This window comes from Motacilla alba, chromosome 8 (assembly GCF_015832195.1).
Source record: "Motacilla alba alba isolate MOTALB_02 chromosome 8, Motacilla_alba_V1.0_pri, whole genome shotgun sequence".
Classification (NCBI taxonomy): Eukaryota; Metazoa; Chordata; class Aves; order Passeriformes; family Motacillidae; genus Motacilla; species Motacilla alba.
In genome coordinates, this window is record NC_052023.1 from 18,933,445 (window position 1) to 18,953,083 (window position 19,639).

Here is a 19,639-nt window from a genome sequence, read left to right on the forward strand (position 1 = left end):
CAAAGACAATGTCCAATAAACTAAATGATTGTCACTGACTTCAGTAAAAACCTTTTCCCTTCCCTGGAGTGAGACCTGGTAGACAAAGACCATGCAACTCTTTTGGACCAGATGTACATACACCTTCTGTGCCTGAGATTTCCTCTGCACGCAGCCCAGTCCACAGGTACAGCATGGCATATTTTAAAGCTTCTCTAAAGCAAGGTAGCTTGAGATAACTTTTTACACCAGCAGATAAAGGTGTGCATGTTACTAAGTCCTAGAAGCATCTAGAGCCAACAAGAGTACCTATACTTAGGTTGTAGGAAAGTTGGCAGACCAGTGAAATACGTCTGTTAGCTTCCTGGGACTTCATTAGGGAAATATTTTGGATGTATTTCCTTTACTAGAATTCCACATAATGCATCCTTACTAAAAAAACCCTCAAAATCTGCTTGATCTATGTGGCTATAAAAAAATTTGTCATATATTTGGGACTAATAGGAATAGAATAAGGAACTAAAAAGTGCTGAAAGAAAACATTCTGTGGACCAGCTGAGAAATCTTGGATTGTGTCTTGGGAGAAGGCTGGGAAAACATGAGAGAGGTCTAAGAAGCCAGAAAGGCTACAAGAAAACAGTAGATTTATGATATGATGCACTGAAATTGCAAGGATAGTAATCTTGCATGTTCTTCAAAAAGAGCATATAGGTTTCCATGTACATACCTGCATATGAACACTGGGTTTTACTCAAAGTGTGTTTCCAGTATGTTTTAAGTTGGGGATACTGAATACTCTTATTTTAGGTAACTCAAATACGTTCAATGCATTATTAAATGTACAAACCTCATAGTGTTCATATTCATCCACATCAAATGTCTTAAAGTCAAAAAATCCATGCTGCAAGGCCTAAAAGGCAACAAGGTGTCAGTTTACACTGAAATACAATATATAATCTCATTTTATAATACTTTTTTTGAGCAAAACTAAATCCCTAAATGTTTGTGCTTGTGGCTTATTGAAGCTTTTACATTAAGACAACATGACATTTTGCACAAATTAACAACACATAAAACAAAAACTCCAACAATGTCACTGAAACATGTGAGGCTCATTATTTCCCCTCCAAAGACATGAGGATGGAACACAAGGCTGTTGCATATCACTTAAATTGTAACATTGATTCTACACGTCCCACCTTGTGGGGTTTTTTCTGTAAGGCAGGTGACAAGTTAAAAAGCAATTCCCTTTTTGCCATACACTCATTTAATGATTCCTATGCCAAATGTATTTTCATGCAGTTGGACATAACTAAGCATTGAACACAGAGTTTATTGATTTTTCTGCTCTTAGTATGATACTTTAGTTTTACCACTATAATACCTAGGCAAAATGGCACATACAGAATGCAGTGCCATATATAACATGTATTTTATTATTTCTTTTAATGCACATTTCACAGGTACAATAAAGTCCACTAGCCTACATTAGACAGTATTTACTACAGGACTGAAAGAAGTTTTCTATTCGATTCATTTTACTGGTATTAATTACAGCACTCTTGTACTAAAGATTTGCATATAATAACCATATTGAAAACATGTCTATGAATGTGAAATTCATAGCCAATATTTATTCCAAATTTTTGGGAGACATTTCTGCACCATATATTTATACTGAACCAATTGCATTTTGAAAAACATAGATATTGCACAAAATTCTGGAATTAAGGTGTGATAAGAACACATCACAGATCTGTAATTTAAAACCAATAATCAGACTGCCATTGTTTGCTACATACAGACCATCTTTTTAGCACAAATGAAAAATAGCTTGGTTATAGACAAGATAGGCTCAGTGACTGGACCTGTCATGAAACCTAAGATACTGAGAGGTTGTCTGAATAGCTCATTTTGAAAAATGTATTTCATCAAAGCATGGCTGGCTGGCTGCACTCCACAACTTGCAGGCCCCCTGAATTACATGTATATGACATAAACACAAACAAACACCAAATTTATCCAGGTAAACTAAGACTACTTTCAATTAAGGTATATGTTTTCTGCCCAAAGTGTTTTTACCTCCGTAGGTGAACTAGACAAAAATTAAATAACACATTTTATGAGAACAAAGGAGGAAAAACTGATTCTCACCGTCCTTTTGATGTATTAGCTGCAGATAAATTACAGTGATTGCACTGACTACTTCAGATCTTCAGAATGCCTCACAAATTACAGTCTTGCTGGTAACTGACAGCTCCTTTCCCACCTCCACAGAACTAAAAATATTAAGCTTGATCTCTCTTTTGCCAATTCTTAAAAAACACATGTTTTGCCACTTTTAAGAATTACAAGTGGTCTATAAAGTATCTGTACAGCACTGTTCCTATAGCCCGTTCCCTTCACCAAGAACAATGAGAAATGATCAACAAAATTAAAGGTCCCCAATTAAGAACTGATGTAAAATTTTTTGACAGAACAATACTGGAGCTTAATAGATCAGGACTACTTAAAGTGACACATCAAACCACTAGTAAGATACATTAGTTTTCACTGGTTTTAAAAAATTTTGAAAAGATCAGTGTCAAACACTGAACCAAGTGTTTTGGGGAAAGCAGGGGCCAAGTACATGCAAAAACTGCTCTGATTAAATCCCAGATTTAAGACACCTAGGTATCTGTTTCACTTGACCTCATCAACCTGCCATCCCCTCTCAGCAGTGGCTATAAATGATCTATCAGCAGACCTAGCACAGTGTCTTGCATTAAGAGCTGTCCCCAGCCAGGTCTGGTGCATTTTCATGTTCCACTTCATGAGGTGAAGTTCAAAAAGCTGTCAAAGGCCAGGCCAGGCAGTCTAAAAGTGCAACCTTGCTCCACCATCAGTACTCAAACACACTCCTCAGTAACTCAGGTTTCATCACTACTTATTCACAAACCTGCTCTGAAACCAGGATTTATAATCTATTTAAACAGTATTTTTCTTCATGTTTTAAAAAACAATTTAAACCTGTTTTGCTAAGAAAAAATATTATTACCTTATTTACTCCCTGTAAACAGTCCAAGACCGTAAGATTGTATGTGCAGTTCCCAAATGAAGCATCCCTATAGATTTAATGCAAAAGAATTTAATGTACACAGAATTTTTTTAAGAACTAGGGCAAAGGCAGAACACAACAGAACACATTCAAGCTATGCAATACCCTTGGAGAACTCTAAATTAAAGTCCAAAGACATATTTTTAGAAGCTTGCTGAGGCTAAAGTACTCCCCTACCCAAGATGTAGCTCAGACTAAATGCAGTTAGATATTGCAAGCTACTTTAGGTGCACATTTTACATCAGGCAACTACATGCTCTTTACAAAATTATTTATGCTATCCTAGAACAGGAAGGTTTGCATCCTGTTTGGATTGTGTAAAGACAGTAGCAAATAAAGCACAGCTTGCTTAAACCAATATTCAAGTCTTAATTGTGTTACACTAACAGGGACAGGCAAATAAGATTAATAGCTTGGAATTAATTTACAGGCTTCCATTTTGATGCCTGATTACAGATGTAATTAAAAGTTATCCTGATATAATTAAAATTACTTAACCTCAATATACCACATGAAAATTACAACTTGTCTGTAAAAGATGAAGTGAGACACCATCAAACACACACCACCAAAAAAAAAGCATTGGGGAAAAATGAAAATGTACTTTTCGAAGTGTGCTTCAGACCACTTTGATTTTAACAAAACTCTGCCTGAGCAGATTATTTCCTTATCACTCATTACGGGAATCTTTTACAGCTTTTCTCTTTGCTATCTTAGACAGAGTCCTAACAACTGCAAATTATCAGAATAGTAAAATTTTAGGTTCAGGCAGATACATATTTAAACTATAATTGATTCAAAATTTCAATCTTTCATTGAAAACTTTCCTTTTTTGATAAGACTTGTTATAAGTAGTATGAAGTTTGTGATATGCTCCTTCAATCTCAAGTACTTTAAGAGTAGAAAATTTTCTCCCATTCTTTAAGAGCAGAGTAAGTTTAGCAGTTTTGAGCAAGCACTGTTCACAGAAAATGGTTCTAAGAAAATCAAAAGCTACTATTTTGGTAGTGTCATATTGCAGGCAGACCAGTCTAAAAATGCTTTCCAATTATTAGATTATTAAAACACACTTAACCATAATGTTTTGGAATAGGAACTTTGAAGTGTGTATGAATCTTCCATATCCAAAGCCAACAGAGAAGTTTTAAAAATGAGAAGCCATACAGTATTTTCATTATACTGACTAAACAGAACATACCAAACTTAATATATTAATTTCACAGACAATACATTTTTGACAGACAACGGATTAAGATTATTATTTTGAATATCACAGGATAACAGATCATTTTAGCACAAAATGCTTTTAGCAAACAAAAAAGTCTTGTGAGCAAAAAAATTAATGGCCCTAATGGGAACACATAAATAGCAGAAAGGGTATTTAAAAGCTGTACCAGTTTTCTGGAGGGGCTGACAGAAATAAAATCAACAAATGCAAACCACAAAATTAAATATTTAGAGAAACATGAATAGAAGATATGCCTGTAGCAGACAGGTTCAATTTTATGTGTTATTTTGTTGTAACAAGAATGTAACTTTTATTTTATCTGTATGTATATAATTACTACTTTGACAGATAAGGCATCTGATAGTGCTGTACATGAAAACCATGCTGGGGGGAAAAACCCACATAATCCCTAATCCATTAATAAGAAATACCACAAAAGAGGGAGGGAGGATGGTGAAGCTGACCTAGATGTACAATTCCAGGTGTACAGTATCCTCAGCTACAGTTCCCACAGCCAGCTGTTACCAGACCAGCACGCAGATGCTGGCAGCTAACATGGACTGCCTCCAGCATCCATGTCTCAAATGTCTCATTTCTCCTGATGTGCACCTTTAAAGTAGGTACTGACCACATGCTTCATTACAGTATCCTTAGAGTCTTTTATGCACAAATGAATAGCCACCTTACTTTTCCAACAGTGACACAACTCTTTTCACTTTCAAAATGAGAAAAAATGTGAGTATTTCTAGGAGATACAGATTCAGTATGAATCTGAGCTGGCATTACAGAGCTGCATATCCCACATCGGATTTCACAGTTGTAGCTGACCTCAATACTGCATAATGCTTTCCCTTTCACCAAACCTCTAAACACTGTCAATAACAAAAAAAATGTGTTTCCCCAGCACTTGCCAATAAAGAAACAAACCCCAGAAGCTATGAAATAAAATCCATCTCGGAAATTCACGTAATTATTTAGAGACAGAACATAATAATATTAAAATAAATTTGTTTTTTCATCAATACAAAGTAGTTTGAGGTAAAAATCTGAAACTCTGCTTCTCAGTAGGCAACTGGCATTCATGACAATTTTAAGTGGTGTTAGCACTGTTTTTAAATGGAAGTGAGAAGATATAGTATAAGATCTTCAAGAGACTAGAGCGTCACCAAGTGACAGTGAATCAGCCAAAAATAAGACAAAAGTGTCTCAAAGACAGCAGTGCCTTATCCTGCCAAGTTATCTTTAGCTTTTCTATTATAAAAAAAAAAAACAAACAAAAAAACCAAACAAAAACAAATTTCTATGAATTTTGTAAGAGGAGCAATCTGATTTTTTTCCACCCCTGAACTGTATTTGCTGAAGCTGTCTTTAAATGAAATACCAGCTGAAGACCTAAGCCGATTAGGGCTTTTTGAGGTCACTCAGCTACATGAAAGTAGATCAGTTCTCCAGTGCTCACTTCATGTAAACCTACCTCAGTACTCCACAAAGAATCTGACAATGCTGCAGCTTCTCCCTATTCAAAGTTTTCTATTTTTTTTTCAAATCGAGGACACTTCCGTTATCAAATTAACAAACTTTTTAAGTAGTCCAGTTGTGACACTTAACTGATCATTGTTCACTGACAAACTCTTAAACTTCAAACAGAGATGACCTATACCACAGAAGTTACGTAATATCTAAGTTCAAGGCTGCAAGAATAAATTCAAGTCAGTAAATACTAAATAGCAGTGATTAGTATCTCCAAATTACTTCCTTGATAGATCTTAGAACATGAGCAAAGAGGTAAGACGTTTGGGTAATGTTTTAAGTAAGAGTTATTTTAGTTCTTTTCAGGACACCTTGTTTCTGCCAAGGAGACACTACCTAAGGCTACTGCTTCCAGCACAGGCACGATGGCTTGAGCCTCTGTACTGTGCTACATTTTGCAACAGAGATGGTCCAAATGTCTTGGAATGGGGGGAAAGGGGAAATGTCTCAAGGCCTTTGAAACACCAGGGAGGATGATTAAATTATTTCTTTTTCATTCCCAGCTAATGTAGATTGTCCCACTGCAGATCCTCATCAGATATACTTGCCCTTCTCTCAGAACCAGTAATTCTTGAGATTCTTGTATAGATCAAGCTCCACCTGTGAACTCCATACCCAAATAGCCCCTCCCCGTCAGACTTCTCATTTCTCATCTAGCATCTTATCTTATCACAATCCTTCATTTTATTTCCTCCCTCCTCTTTGTCTCCCCTCCAGTACAGCCAGATTACACACCCATCTTCCCCAGCAGGACAAACTACACTGCAGGTAACAGAATCTGTTTAGCCTCCAATCCAGAGACAAGAGCTGACATAGTCCAAAGCAGATCCAAAAGAAACATAGGTGCTTCCCAGCCCCACACCATACAAGAAAGAATGCTCAAGAAATCAGGATGTTTCTAGCAAAAGCTCCTAACACTATATTCCTTCTAGAGACAGCAAGACTTAAGAAAAATGTGTCCCTCTAACATTGCCAAAGCTTTGCCTTAAAAAACCCAAACAGAGCAACAAAAGCCCAAACACATACCAGATCCCGCCCACACCAGACAAAACCCACCACAAAAACCCCATAACTGTCAAAAGCTTTAGCTTTAGACAATAATTTCTCTCACAGCAACCTAGGGCTTGAAACACTTGGAAAAAGACTGCAAAGCAGTTATGTTTCAGAATATCCTACTCCATGAACTTACTGCCGTTTTCTCCTGAAGCTGACAAATGGAATTAGACAATTCATCTTTTGTAATCATTTTGCCAACCCAGACAGCAAAACCTGAGTAGTCCCTTAGTTGGACTTTGCTTTCTTCAGTGTTTTTGAATAGTATACCATTCCCAGGGAAACACAAAGAAGCTCTTTTGTATATAATATAAAATTATCTCCAGAAAATCTTGCTGTGTCTTCTATTTTTTGATCCCTCATTTGATGATTATAGAGTAGGTAACTATTCTATTTTGAAACAAAATTTTATTAATTCAAACTCACAAGGATTGCCTATGAATAATCAATTAACACTTAATAGGAAATTGTTTTGTGTCATTAAATTTGTTACTGTGGTTCCAATCAGCCTCACAAGAAATCAGAGACAATTACTTTCATTTGTTCTTACCAGTCAAGCAGAAACAGCATTTTCTTATCATGGCTGCTACTATCAGTATCAATATTATAAGGAATCAGTTGCAAGGCAAGAATCTATGGCCTTTGATTGGAGCAAACAGTGTCCTGTGAGACTGCTCTGCAAACACGCTATTCGTCCCGTCTTCTGTCTTACCATTTATGTACCTGCCAAATAAGTTTCTTCACTCTGTCAAATCCTCTTTTCTACACACCCTAATTTTCACCTTGGCAGGGGTGAGAAAAACCTAAAGACATACCAATTTACTACAATTCCAAATAGTAAATTTCTTTACTTGGTCAACAAGATACAGCTATTCAGCTATGGGGCCTGATGAGATGTATCTATCCTCAGGGCCCTGAGAGAACTGGCTGATGTTGTAAAGCCAGTCTCTGTGATATTTGAAAAGTCATGGCAGACAGGCCCAGCCCCCAGTGACTGGAAAAAGGGAAACATCACTCCTGTTTTTAAAAAGGGTAGAAAGGGAGACCAGGCTGGTGAGCACCACCTCTGTGCCTGGGAAGATCATGAAGCAGATCCTCATGGAAGCAATGCTAGGGCACATACAAGATATTTTTTAATGTAGATCATGACCCCTGCATCTTACACAGAACCTGGAGATGTTAAAAAAAACCTGACATATTTAAAAATGATTTTTGTTATGCATTGCACCAAGTATCTTTTATGATTAGTTGAAAAAAAATATGGATACCAGCAGCTCAGTAAACTTCTTGGGCTCTGGAGAGCTATCAATAATCAGATCAGGGTATAAATTCTCTGTCAATAAAAGCTATCATTGATTTAACACCTTTTCTTTAAATGTAGCTGATAGTTCAAGATTTCATAGTCAAACTGGTCTTGACATTAAAAGAAATCTACCACCCCAGCAGTTTATAGTGCATCTGACTTCTGTGCAAAGCATGAGAAGAGAATCTGATCTTCCTTTGCTGAGTGGCTGAAGAATCAGAGGAATTTGATATAGACAAGGTAGGTCTACATTTACAAATGCATTGGCTGACAGTGAACACTACTTGCAAAATGCTGATTCCCCTAAAAGAGAGGATATTGACCTTCTTGCAGTTGCATTTTATTGCCGGTGTTTGCATAAGAATACCATGAGGTATTCTCATTCAAAAAGCATAAGGGCATTTCATAGTCCACACCATGAAAAATATTTGGAAGTCACTCTATTAGATAGGCATGATAGCTAAAATTCCTTAGAGTCAAGCCTGAGTGTGACCTTAGTACAGAGATTAAAGACAGATCGATAGAAACCATCTATGATTCACTGAAAACATTCTGTAACCTTAATATGTAACCTTAACCCGTTCTGTAAAACAGAGAAAATATAACAGCATAAAACCCCCTTCAATCCTGTAAGTCTCACTAGCTAGGGACTAGGTAATTTCGAATAGTTGAATGAATTCCAAATTGTAAAACAATGCATTATGAAGGAAAGGCTTAAGTGCTAAATCACAAACACGCTAAGAACTATTTCCAAAACCTGACAGTTTGCTAGACTGAGTCTTACTTAAGACTTGTATCAATGTATATGATTTATTATTCCCACAAACAGCAAGTAATTACAGGAGATGTAAAAAATATTTTTTTCTGGAGATCAGTCATTTTTATACAATACCTGTATCAGACATGAAACACCTTTTTGGGAGGCAATCTAAACCCCAAAATTTTTAGCAAATTTCAAAACAGAGAAGTAGCCTCATTTCTTGTGTTCACATACCTAAATGGAAGATATGGTGGATTAGATCCAGATAAAAGCATCCTGTAAGCTTCTTCTGGTGTTTTCTTCAAGTATATAACCTAAAAGGGATGGGGGAAGAGGGGGAAAAAAAAAATCAGCCCTGAGCCTGAAAACTCTTTAACCCAACAGGAACTTCCTGCAGCACACTAAACTTGTAAGAATGGCTGTTATACTCCTTCATGACCAATTCCTGTGACATACACAGATCAAAAAAGACATGCCTACACAAAGAAAAGATTCAGCTATCAACAGAAGTCAACAAAAACTTTGTTTTGTGTCAATCCCATACTTTAAAAAAAGAAAATTGGAAAAAAAGTCACATACTGCTACAACTGAGAGTCTTCAATGTTGCATGAATTACTGTAAAATAGCATTTAAAGCCTAAAGTCTTGCTTGTAGACAAAAAATCCTTAGAGGGTATTTCAGAGAACTTCAGGAAAAAAAATGCGTTTCCATCTTATCAAGCAATTAGGGGCATGAAGCAGGGGGAAATCTGTACCACACGTTCTCCCAATACTGCAGGTTTTATTTGGCAGAAGTTCTGGCCCTTCAAAGCTGTGTCTGCTCAAAGACATTGACACATGACACTTTGAACTAAACACTGGTCATTGTCTGTCCACACAGCTCATAAAGGCTCATAAAAAAAGACACCAGGAGGAAACAGAAAAAATATATTAAGGACACAAAAAGAAAAAGGAGAGGGAAAGAAACACTGAACAAGCTCCTGAAAAAAATCAGAAGTATCTTGGATGTCAGGAGCAATGCAATAACTGAAGGAGGAAGGATAATGAAATGAAGAGGAAAACATTACAGTATGTCTTCAGCACCTAAAAAATAATGAATTCCATTAAGAAAAATCAAGGCGACATTTTCTGACTCATCTGTATCAATGAAAAGTCAGCAAGCAAAACTTAGCTTCATTTTTTAATCTAATATGATGAATCTTCAGAGTGCTTTCCTTCTGCAACATAGACAAATTAAAAACACCCTAACAACACAAAAAGCCCAGTGTGAATAGTTTGGATAAGCTGAAGCTTTTTTTGATATGTAAAAAGCAATGTATAAGCTTTAAAAATTACTTTATAGATATTAACTATTCTCTTAGAGCAGTTTTTTTTTTTTTACAAGGGACAAGGTTTTCTTGCCTTTCCCCACTGTCACTACTGTAACTCTAACCATGTGGCGCTGCTACTTGTAGAACCCTGATTCAATAAATACTGAACATTTTTCTTTTCCTCTGACATTTTCCTTTTTATGTTTTCAACCCTCTGAGTGATGATGGGAAAGTCCCCACAATTAGGCCATTACACAGGCACATGACATGTAGCAATAATGGCCTCATGTACCCACTGTCAAGAAAACTCACGTCATATTTCCTAAAAAGCTGACAGAACAAAAAGGGAATCAGTATTTTCCAAGTCCACTTTCACACTTATCCACAGTATTTCAAATGCAATTTGGAATTGTGTTTTTCCCCACACACATCTGCCATTTAGAAATCAGAAGTATACGAGCAGATCCCCTCTAGAGCTGTTTAGATTACCAGCAAACAAACCCTTCATGTTTCAGGTAGGGCTGAGACATCTACTTGAAATTTTTAATTCGGATAAAACACTTCTGCAAGCAAGTAACTGGACATGCCATAGTAGTTTACTGTTACCCAGTCATTTGCTGCATAAAAACTGCAAACTTAAGAACTTAACAGCTTTTCTCTCTCACTGCCATGACAGAAATCTAATAAAAGATATTACTACCAAAATACACACTCAGAGAATCATGAGAATGAAATATGTCTGGTCCATCTGCTACCCATAAGAAAAAGGAACAGGAACCAGGACAAATAAACCAAACCTCCTCAATTAACTTCCAAACACCAGTACAGCTGTGGCACACTGTCTATTATTCTGGGTAGGCTATGAAAGTTAAGTGAGAAAATAAATAAATTCAATAATCACTATGCCTCTGGTTTAGTAGCTTTAAGAAGGCTGTGGGAAAATACATTCTCCTTTCCAGTCTGAATCTCACTACTGACATGAGAAGCAATTCATCCTAACATGGTCAATTAGAGATAAGCAATTTGGATTTTCAACGTTCAAGAAAATGGTATCCTAGGGAAAAACATGCAGGGGATCTGCCAAAGCCATTCCCTATTTAATAAAATAAATGGAGTTAAGGGATGTGACCAGGTTTCTCTAAAACTCATCCAGAGTTTTCAAAAACAGTTTAGAGACAAATGAAATGACCATCTGCCCACCTCCCTAAAGGAGCACCCCTTGAGAAGCCATTTTACACACAGAAGTCTCTTCTGGAATGTTTAAGTATCCACGTGATCAAGAATACTTACAGCATATGAACCTATTAAAAACGCTGCATTTGCTCGCTTCCGCTGGTCAAAACTGGTGTAGTACACAATCTTCATCCTTGAGATACTGAAATACTGTTTAAAAGAAAATAAACAAACAAATCAGCATATTTACTAAGAAAAGAACACGCTTTAGGAATACTTTAGCAAAATCACTTTTCCAAAACTGCAAAACATGTTAGAGAAAGTTCTTATCAAGAAGTTCTTAAAATTAAAGGAGAAAAAGTTACTGATACTCTGAACAATCTTCTTATATCACAGATAAATAAGAGTGCAGGGAAGTAGCCACTGTTTCTGGGCAGATCTCTTGGTTAGCTGTACAAAAACATGCTATAAAGTGGAGCTGAACCAAAATCTTCAATATAAAAATCTGGATTTTCCCCCCCAAGTTTAAATATTTGAAACATTCGCTTATGAACACTGATTAAAGACGTTGAAATTTGCAAATCATCCAAATCATCATCCTGTATGTTAAACCTCTTTAGCACATAATTCTGTGGAGAAGACAGGAGAAAAAGTCAAGCAATCAACCTTACAGTCATTTTATAAGTTAAACACGTCCATCTATACTACTTTAAAATGGGGTGACGGGCATATTTAGAAACCTTCAACAGCAAAGAATTTACTTAAAAAGGTAAAAAAAGAAAAAGATTATGTAAGAGAAAAGCCTGAAGGAAAGGCTAGGCAAAGACAAAACCAGTATCACTCACAATTCTTTTTCTTTATGAAGAAAAGAAGCCTGTGTCAGAATCCTGTGGACAAACCTCCCATTGAAAACAAAATCAACAAGCACCAGAAAAGAACAATAAACAGTTTTGCTGCAGCTTGTCATTAAAGCCAGAGAGAGACAATATTGTCACTTAAAAACGGCAAGTCAAACAATTTACCGCATTAGTAATTTTTAGAACTTCATGAATTGCCACACTTCCATTACACTCAGCTACACCCCTGTATATTTTTCCAGATCGATTTTCACGGCACTCCTACAGTTTTGAGGAAGTCATCAATAGATATACTAGATTCTGTTTCTAATTATTTGAAGCAATTTTCTATTTTTAAAAGTTGCATGCTCTATAAAATGTCCTAATACCAGTGCCATTGTTACCCAACTTCAGGTTTTTATCTCTTGACACTGCTGACACTTGGGAAGGGGAGATGAGGTAACTGCTGCAGAATAGGGCCTCATTTGTAGTGCCAACTGTATTTCACAGAGACCTGTCCATGTCGAGTCTTCAAACTTATTGCAAATCTAATCTCAAAATTTATTGCAAATTTTAGAACAGTTTTAACCACAGAATCAAAATTTCCACAAAAAATCAATTATCTGATCAACTCGGGAGAAAACTGATGCAGGTACCCCAGTGAGTTTGTTACTCCCAGCCCCACAGAAACAGCACCTTTACTCACAGTTCTAACTGTACCTTCCAGTCTGCTCTTACAAGGCACAACTTCCAGAGGTGGAAGGAGTGACAGCTAATGCAAGTGAGTGTAAATAGGACTGTAACTCCTGAAATAGATGGTTGCTGTTGATTGGAAGAGGTTGTATCTTAAGGCCAACAGCAACATCTCTCTCAGTGTATATGCAAACATACAGAGCACAAGTCATTACTTAATTAGTGAAGCATTCAATTTTTATTAAAACTTGACAAAATGAATCCCAGTACTTTAAGATTCCTCCTTTCTTCCCCCTCCTCAATTTTTTAATTTTAGTGTTCTCTAACTGCAATTCCACCCATGATGTGTAGGTGGGATAAGATTACAGTAGTTATGCAACAGTGACAGAACTTCAATTATAACTTATTGACTACTACTTATTTTAAAGCAAAGTTCTTTGCAGCAGTTTACAGTTCACCTAAACCACTATTTTAAACTGCAAAGCTAGCTAGTGAGAAGTAAGTTCCATGTAATAAGACCATATTTCTTGTTTTATTTTATAGAATGGATTTTTTTAATCATATGGGTATACCAAGTCATTCCAATTTTGAGACACTTTCATTTCTCCTGTTGCTATCCTTAGAAGTTTTAAAATTAAAGAAGCCTAAGACTTAAATTTGAGACACCATATCCATACCAAACCCCGCATGTTTGCAAATAATTTCTTTTTGTGCCATACTTGAAGACTCTTTTCTTAAGAAAAGTACATGAAGTGCTTACCCAACCAAACACACCAAATCATCTGGGCTTAAGCACTATGATTGTTTCAGGGTCCCAAAAGTGTTGCAGTATAGTAATAGCAACCATCCCATGACAATCTGCAGACTCTTTTACTTCCTATGATCAAACAACTCCTGCAGCTGGTCACAGGACACCCTTAAGGCAAGGATGTGTAAGCAGCAGCTTCCCAACAGGGCTCTCTCTCTGTTCTTAGTCCAATCTGCACTTCCCATCACTGAAACACTCATCCCAGGCTGCTTACACATCACCAGGTGCCACATGAGAATTACCATACTTTTGCTCCTGTAGGGCATGCAAGTCACAGGTCACGAACTTGTGAACACCCTAGTTCAGGCCCCAGAACTCCCCTTGAGGACACGTGTGAAGGACAGACACAAGAAGATGAGGTGTACAAATAGTGACTAATTCTTGCCTGGGAAAGCTGAGCAGCAGTCACTGTAGCTAGGCCTACAGTCCCCAGCAGATGCACTCCTCTGAGGCACGTAAATACACATGCAGAAGCAGCCCTGGCTCTGTCTTACAAGCCTAGTTACCCACTGCAGATGGCATCTCAATTAGGAGAGTGTGGCACAAATTTTAACTGCTACAAGAGCAAAGCTTACATTAGCAGTACTGGTCTGCCCCAGGGGTAGTGCCAATCAGCCAGACTGCAGTCCATTCATATGCAAGTTTCTATACCACTCTGGCAGTAGTCCAAGCTTTAGCTGTTTGATTCCAGGTATTACTTTCAAGTAGTTGCACTATCAGGTTATCATTCTCTCTTAGGCACTAGGAGTTTAATTTAACCTATTTGGAATTAGCCTCTAGCAAGCCAGAAGCAACAAACTGCACTTCCTCCCAGTGGAGACCTCTGTTCTGGTCCTGGCCAGCTGTACCCTTCACCCTGCACTGCAAGTATATTCACTCTTCAAACACTAGAAAAGTTACATTAAAATTGACATTATAGTTTGCTAAACCAACCCTGCAAACATTAGGGTTAACAGTTCCTATTAAAAGAGTTAATTTAGCTCCTTTATTTTTTCCCATTATAAAATCCAATCTTCGTCGCCTTATAAGACCCTTCTCATGAGCCACTTGCCTCATTTAATGAGAAAGATGATGGTTTTAGAACAAGAATAAAGACTGCAGACACATTCCTGTTTAATACTGAACCATTAAAAAAACCCCTGAGATTTATTAGTTGCTTACTTATTTTCTGGGTGAAACTCCTGGTAGCTAGGTTCAAGACTGAAGGCATACAGTAATATATGAGACTGTATTAAGGTCCCAAACTGATCACAGTCACAATCTGAACCTGGAAAAGCTAACTGATCTCTCTAGTTCCCATGGGCACAGCGAAGTCAGAATAGTAGGCTGATTACTGGTTCCTCTCTGGAGTAACTGCTTCACAGAGCAACCACACTCCAGTTTTTAATAACACAAATATAAGGTCACAAACAGCAGAATTGAGGTTAAAAAAATAGATTCTTACTGAGTAAGAACCATTGGTCATGTGTTTGAATGGGGCAGTGGCACTGCAAAATGGGATGATAATGTATGTATAAGGTGGGTGGTGTTATCAAATGGCAAATCCAATGTTTCCCCAATATGAGCACAGGCATTCAGAATTACAAACAGTAGAGATTAACTTTTTATAAGTATCTTTTTAAAGTAAGAAGCAATGTAAATTTTCACTAGAAGCACTTTTTTTTTTTTCAAGAAATCTGCAGCAACTCTACAAGCCCTTCAATTTGCAGAACCTCCACTTTAGAATTCATGGAATTCAGCATACCCCGTAAAGCAGCAGGTAGCATGCATCAACTCAACTAAAGGTTTCATTTGTGACCCTAGAAATAATGTCATTTTCAATAAAGGGACCCCCTTAACAGTGGCCAAAGCAATCACATCTGTTGTCCCATTTTCCCCTTCTGTCAATAACAGGTCTAATATTTTATATAATAAAATATTTTAAATCTGTAATATTTAGCGAAGGGTATCCTCATTATCTGCCCACAAATTATACTAATTAGCATTTTGGAATTAAAACATTTGTTTCATTTCTTGCAGTGGACAGATTTTCTATAATCACTTCATCACAGGTATTTGGAGAAAGTGAAGTCTGCAGCTGTACATATGCTCAGAGGGTGTGGCTGGGATGGAGCTGGGATTTAAGCACAGCAGCCAGTGTGATGCTGTGATTTAAATTTGTCATCAAAACAGTGAAACAGTGTTCATAGCACACCCATATTTTGTCTGCTGCCAAGCAGTGCTCTCGTAGTCTCAAGGCCTTCTGTTCTCTCCCTGTCCCCAACCCCTTTTCCACTGAGACTTACTTTAAACAGTGGGATTTCAGGACCCATGTTTTGTTCCTTGAGTACCTGTTTTTTCAGTTATTCAGGCCAGCATACACACTTCATTAGCTGCAAACCCTAATTTGTGGTGACACAACCAGGAGCTTTTGTTACTATTGTCTTGAAAGTGTTAAGGTTATGCAAAAAGGTGAACACAGCCTCCAGTCACCTGCCCCACCTCCTCAGCCAAAAGGATGGCATATTATTTTCTTTCACTCTTCAGAGGGAAAAAAACTCACAACAAAATATCCTTAAAGCTTAGCAATAACCACCTAGCTAGTGAGCACCTAACAACCAATTTCAAACTGGCTAATTGTATTTCAATTTGAAAATACAAAAATATAGGAAGATTGTTTTTAAACTAAGCTTACCTTTAATTTCTTATTTAGTTTACAGCAGTATCTGTATAACATTGCCAAATTTAATGGTCCAAAATCTCCATAGAAACTGGAAAAAAAACACAAAACAGTATTATTTATACAAAAGAGCTAAGCAAATTTCAACATGCATGTTGTTAATAAATAAAGCTGAAAATCAAGGATACTGAGTAGCCAATACACCTGGAACAACAGATAAGTCCTTTATTAATTAATTTAAAAGGACAATAGTAACAATCAATTTAAACTTATTTGTAGGTTCAGTTTAAGATAATCCAGTAACTACGTTTCCCATTACATACACACACTTCACCCCATGATATCCAGTCTGGTTTTGGCCAAAACCGCAGAGTGAAGGCTTGAAGACATGATATACATTTAAACCATGCTGATGTCATCCTAAAGATTCTACAACCATTTAAGATGAGAATATATCATTACCTACTATCAAGAATAAGCTAAACAGAATTTCTTATGGGTGATAAAATTTATTTAATAACATCTAGTCTTGATCTCTGTCTGAAGTTTAAGCTGATTTCTTTATATCCCTTTCTTTGCTATTCCAGAGATTAGGTATTACATCCATACTTGACATCTAATTATGTTTCTTTTTGTCTCCCAAATCCTCTTGCCTCTAGGCTGCTCTTCTAATTTATTATTTTATGTTCTAAATATCAACTTCTCATTGTTCTTGTTTCTCTCGTCTACATTTTTAAACTGTGTTACCTTTGAACAACAATCTCTGGCCTTAAGGTAAGAGCTAGCAGCAGTAATCTGTACAGGAAAATTATTGCACAACAGGAGTTCCTTGTAGTGATTCCCAGTGCTCTACCTAGCAAACCCTCTATACAGGCAACTATAGAAATAACAGCAACCTTTATGCAAGCAACTGATAGCAGCCCTTCTAGAGCTCCCTCTCCATCAATTGTGCAAAATTGGTCAAAATACAACCTGCAGACTTCCTGCAGTAATTCTCCTGTTGTGTATAAAAATCTTGATGGTCTATGCAAATTTGTTGAAGCACACATTATGAATTACAGTGAGAACGGACTTCTACTTCAACTGCTTTAACTTGATCTACCTTAAGCCTTTTTGATAAAATAGACAGGAAGCTTCTTGCCTACTAACAAAACAAGCCATGGGCATCTGAATACATTCTATCTGGGGAATCACAGAGGAAAAAGCTGTTCTGGACTTACAGTCTTTGAAGAAGTAAAAAGGTACTGCAACTACATGATAGAATAAAGAGCAGCACCTATCAAGCTTTTTTTTCCCCCCTGACAAAGGGTTTATTTTTCAGGAAAACTAATTAGATTTCAGTTTAACATAAAAAGAAAACTTCCACTTTGAGGGCAATCAAACACTGAGAAGCAATTGCACAGAGAGGTTGTAAAGTCACGACCAAATTGTACAAGGATCTGAACAACCTGCTCTTGTCAACCTTGCTTTGAGCCCATGGTGCATTACATATATGCAGAGGTGTCTTCTGCTGCATCCATTCTGCACAGACACAAAAACAAATAAGGAGTGCTTCATCTTTTTAGTGCTTGTGACATCACTGATCTCCTCCTCCCCACATTCTCTCAAACAACAAAGCCAAGACCAGTGCAAAGCCAGACAACCATATTAGTTTGATCACTCTGTAAGACAAGGAGCCTTCCTGCCACACCAATGCTATTTCAGTATCATCTACTTCACAATATCAAGTAACAACACAAGTGTTGGTTAAGATTCAGTTCAGCACAAAACATTACGATGTAATTGCAGAAGCTAATTAGCTGGGAAAAAGACCAAGCTGTCCAACTACTAGAATTTAATTTTTAGGTAGGACAGAAGTTAACTAAACCAAGAGAAAACTGCAGCCCCAGGAAAGCAGGGTTTAACTGCAGAATTCATCATCTTCTTTTAAAACAAACCCCTCCAAACAGTTTTTCATAGAAACAAAATTAAAACATTCTAAGGACAAGCATGAGTTAAGACAAACAAGAAGTTAAAACTGAAGCTCTAACAACACTGGAGTGAATGTAGCCACTAGGAAAGTCACATAGAAGGCTTCCTAACATCTCCTCCCATCCAGCTGCACTAACACATGAATTAAACACCCCCACCATATCTTACTCCATCAACTTTAGAGCATTCTTTTACTTAAATACAAGAAGGAAGAGTAAAACTTATGATATTAAAATTATATCAGAAAAATTATTTTTAAGGTATTGTGGAACAATATGGAATGAGATAGTTCTAGAATACAGAATACTTCAAAATTGAGAGCAAAGTATCTGAAAGCTATAACTGAATACACGGTACATCCAAAGAACTGAAGATGTACAGCCATGGTTTATGATAAGATTTTTACAATTCATTTGCTAGAAGTACATCAGTATGAAGTAATATATCCACTTCTACTTTTCCACATGATTAAATTTGAACAGCAGTGTAGAAAAAGTACATGAAAATCAATTTACAAATTTATCCACAAGACAAATTATTAGTTTGGTGGGTATAAGGATAAAATACATTTGAGTCTGTCCAGGAAGTAATTGTCTTTCTACAAAATGAAGCCATTCAGCTTCTCTCAGCCCCCAAGTTAAAGACGTCACAATCTTTGACTTTCTCCATCACTTATTACCATTAAGAATCCTGTGCTTCTCTTAACAGTGGAGTGGGGGGTAGAAGCATCTGTGTTTAAGACACTGTTACTACCCCTGTTTTTCTATGCTGCAGAAACAAATTATTTCTCAGAATACAAACACAGTCAAAGGAAAGGCACTTTCAGTCCCTGCTGCATCAGCATTACCACCCATACACAAAACCACTGTCGATTCCCAAGTTCTTTCTCTCCTACCATAGAAGCACTATAAACCAGCTATTGCCTTTGCTGATAAAACACTGTGGTTGAAATGTGAGGCAGAAAGTTAAAATAATGCATGTAACATAATCTTTCTCCATTTTATACCTCTAAATTGGAGTAAGTTAATTATCCTTTCTTTGATGGGGCTAAGTGAAACACGTGCTTTACAAATTTTCAAATCAAAAAGAGTTCTTTGGAAGAAAATAAAAGACTCTGTACTGAAGTCAATGAACTCTGATCTACAGAATCATTCTTCAATTTACATCCCTAGGCCTAAATACAGTTTCTGACATGTTTAAGCAGAAGGATTTAATCCTATGCATCCTCATTACTTTTTCT

General features: G+C 36.8%; 1 protein-coding gene across 4 annotated transcripts in view; it reads right to left on the reverse strand.

Annotated features, from left to right (window-relative positions):
* The window catches only part of CDC14A (cell division cycle 14A), a 48,812-nt gene that overhangs the window by 21,243 nt on the left and 7,930 nt on the right, over positions 1-19,639 (reverse strand). For 3 of the 4 annotated variants that reach the window (XM_038144208.1, XM_038144210.1, XM_038144207.1), the window contains exons 3-7: positions 16,444-16,519; positions 11,550-11,642; positions 9,185-9,264; positions 3,017-3,083; positions 827-889 (exon numbers count right to left, since the gene is read on the reverse strand). In XM_038144208.1, the coding sequence (XP_038000136.1) occupies positions 827-889; positions 3,017-3,083; positions 9,185-9,264; positions 11,550-11,642; positions 16,444-16,519 (379 nt within the window). Of the gene's footprint in view, positions 1-826; positions 890-3,016; positions 3,084-9,184; positions 9,265-11,549; positions 11,643-12,277; positions 12,320-16,443; positions 16,526-19,639 lie in introns of those variants that run through there. The other variant, XM_038144209.1, reaches the window with a different exon arrangement.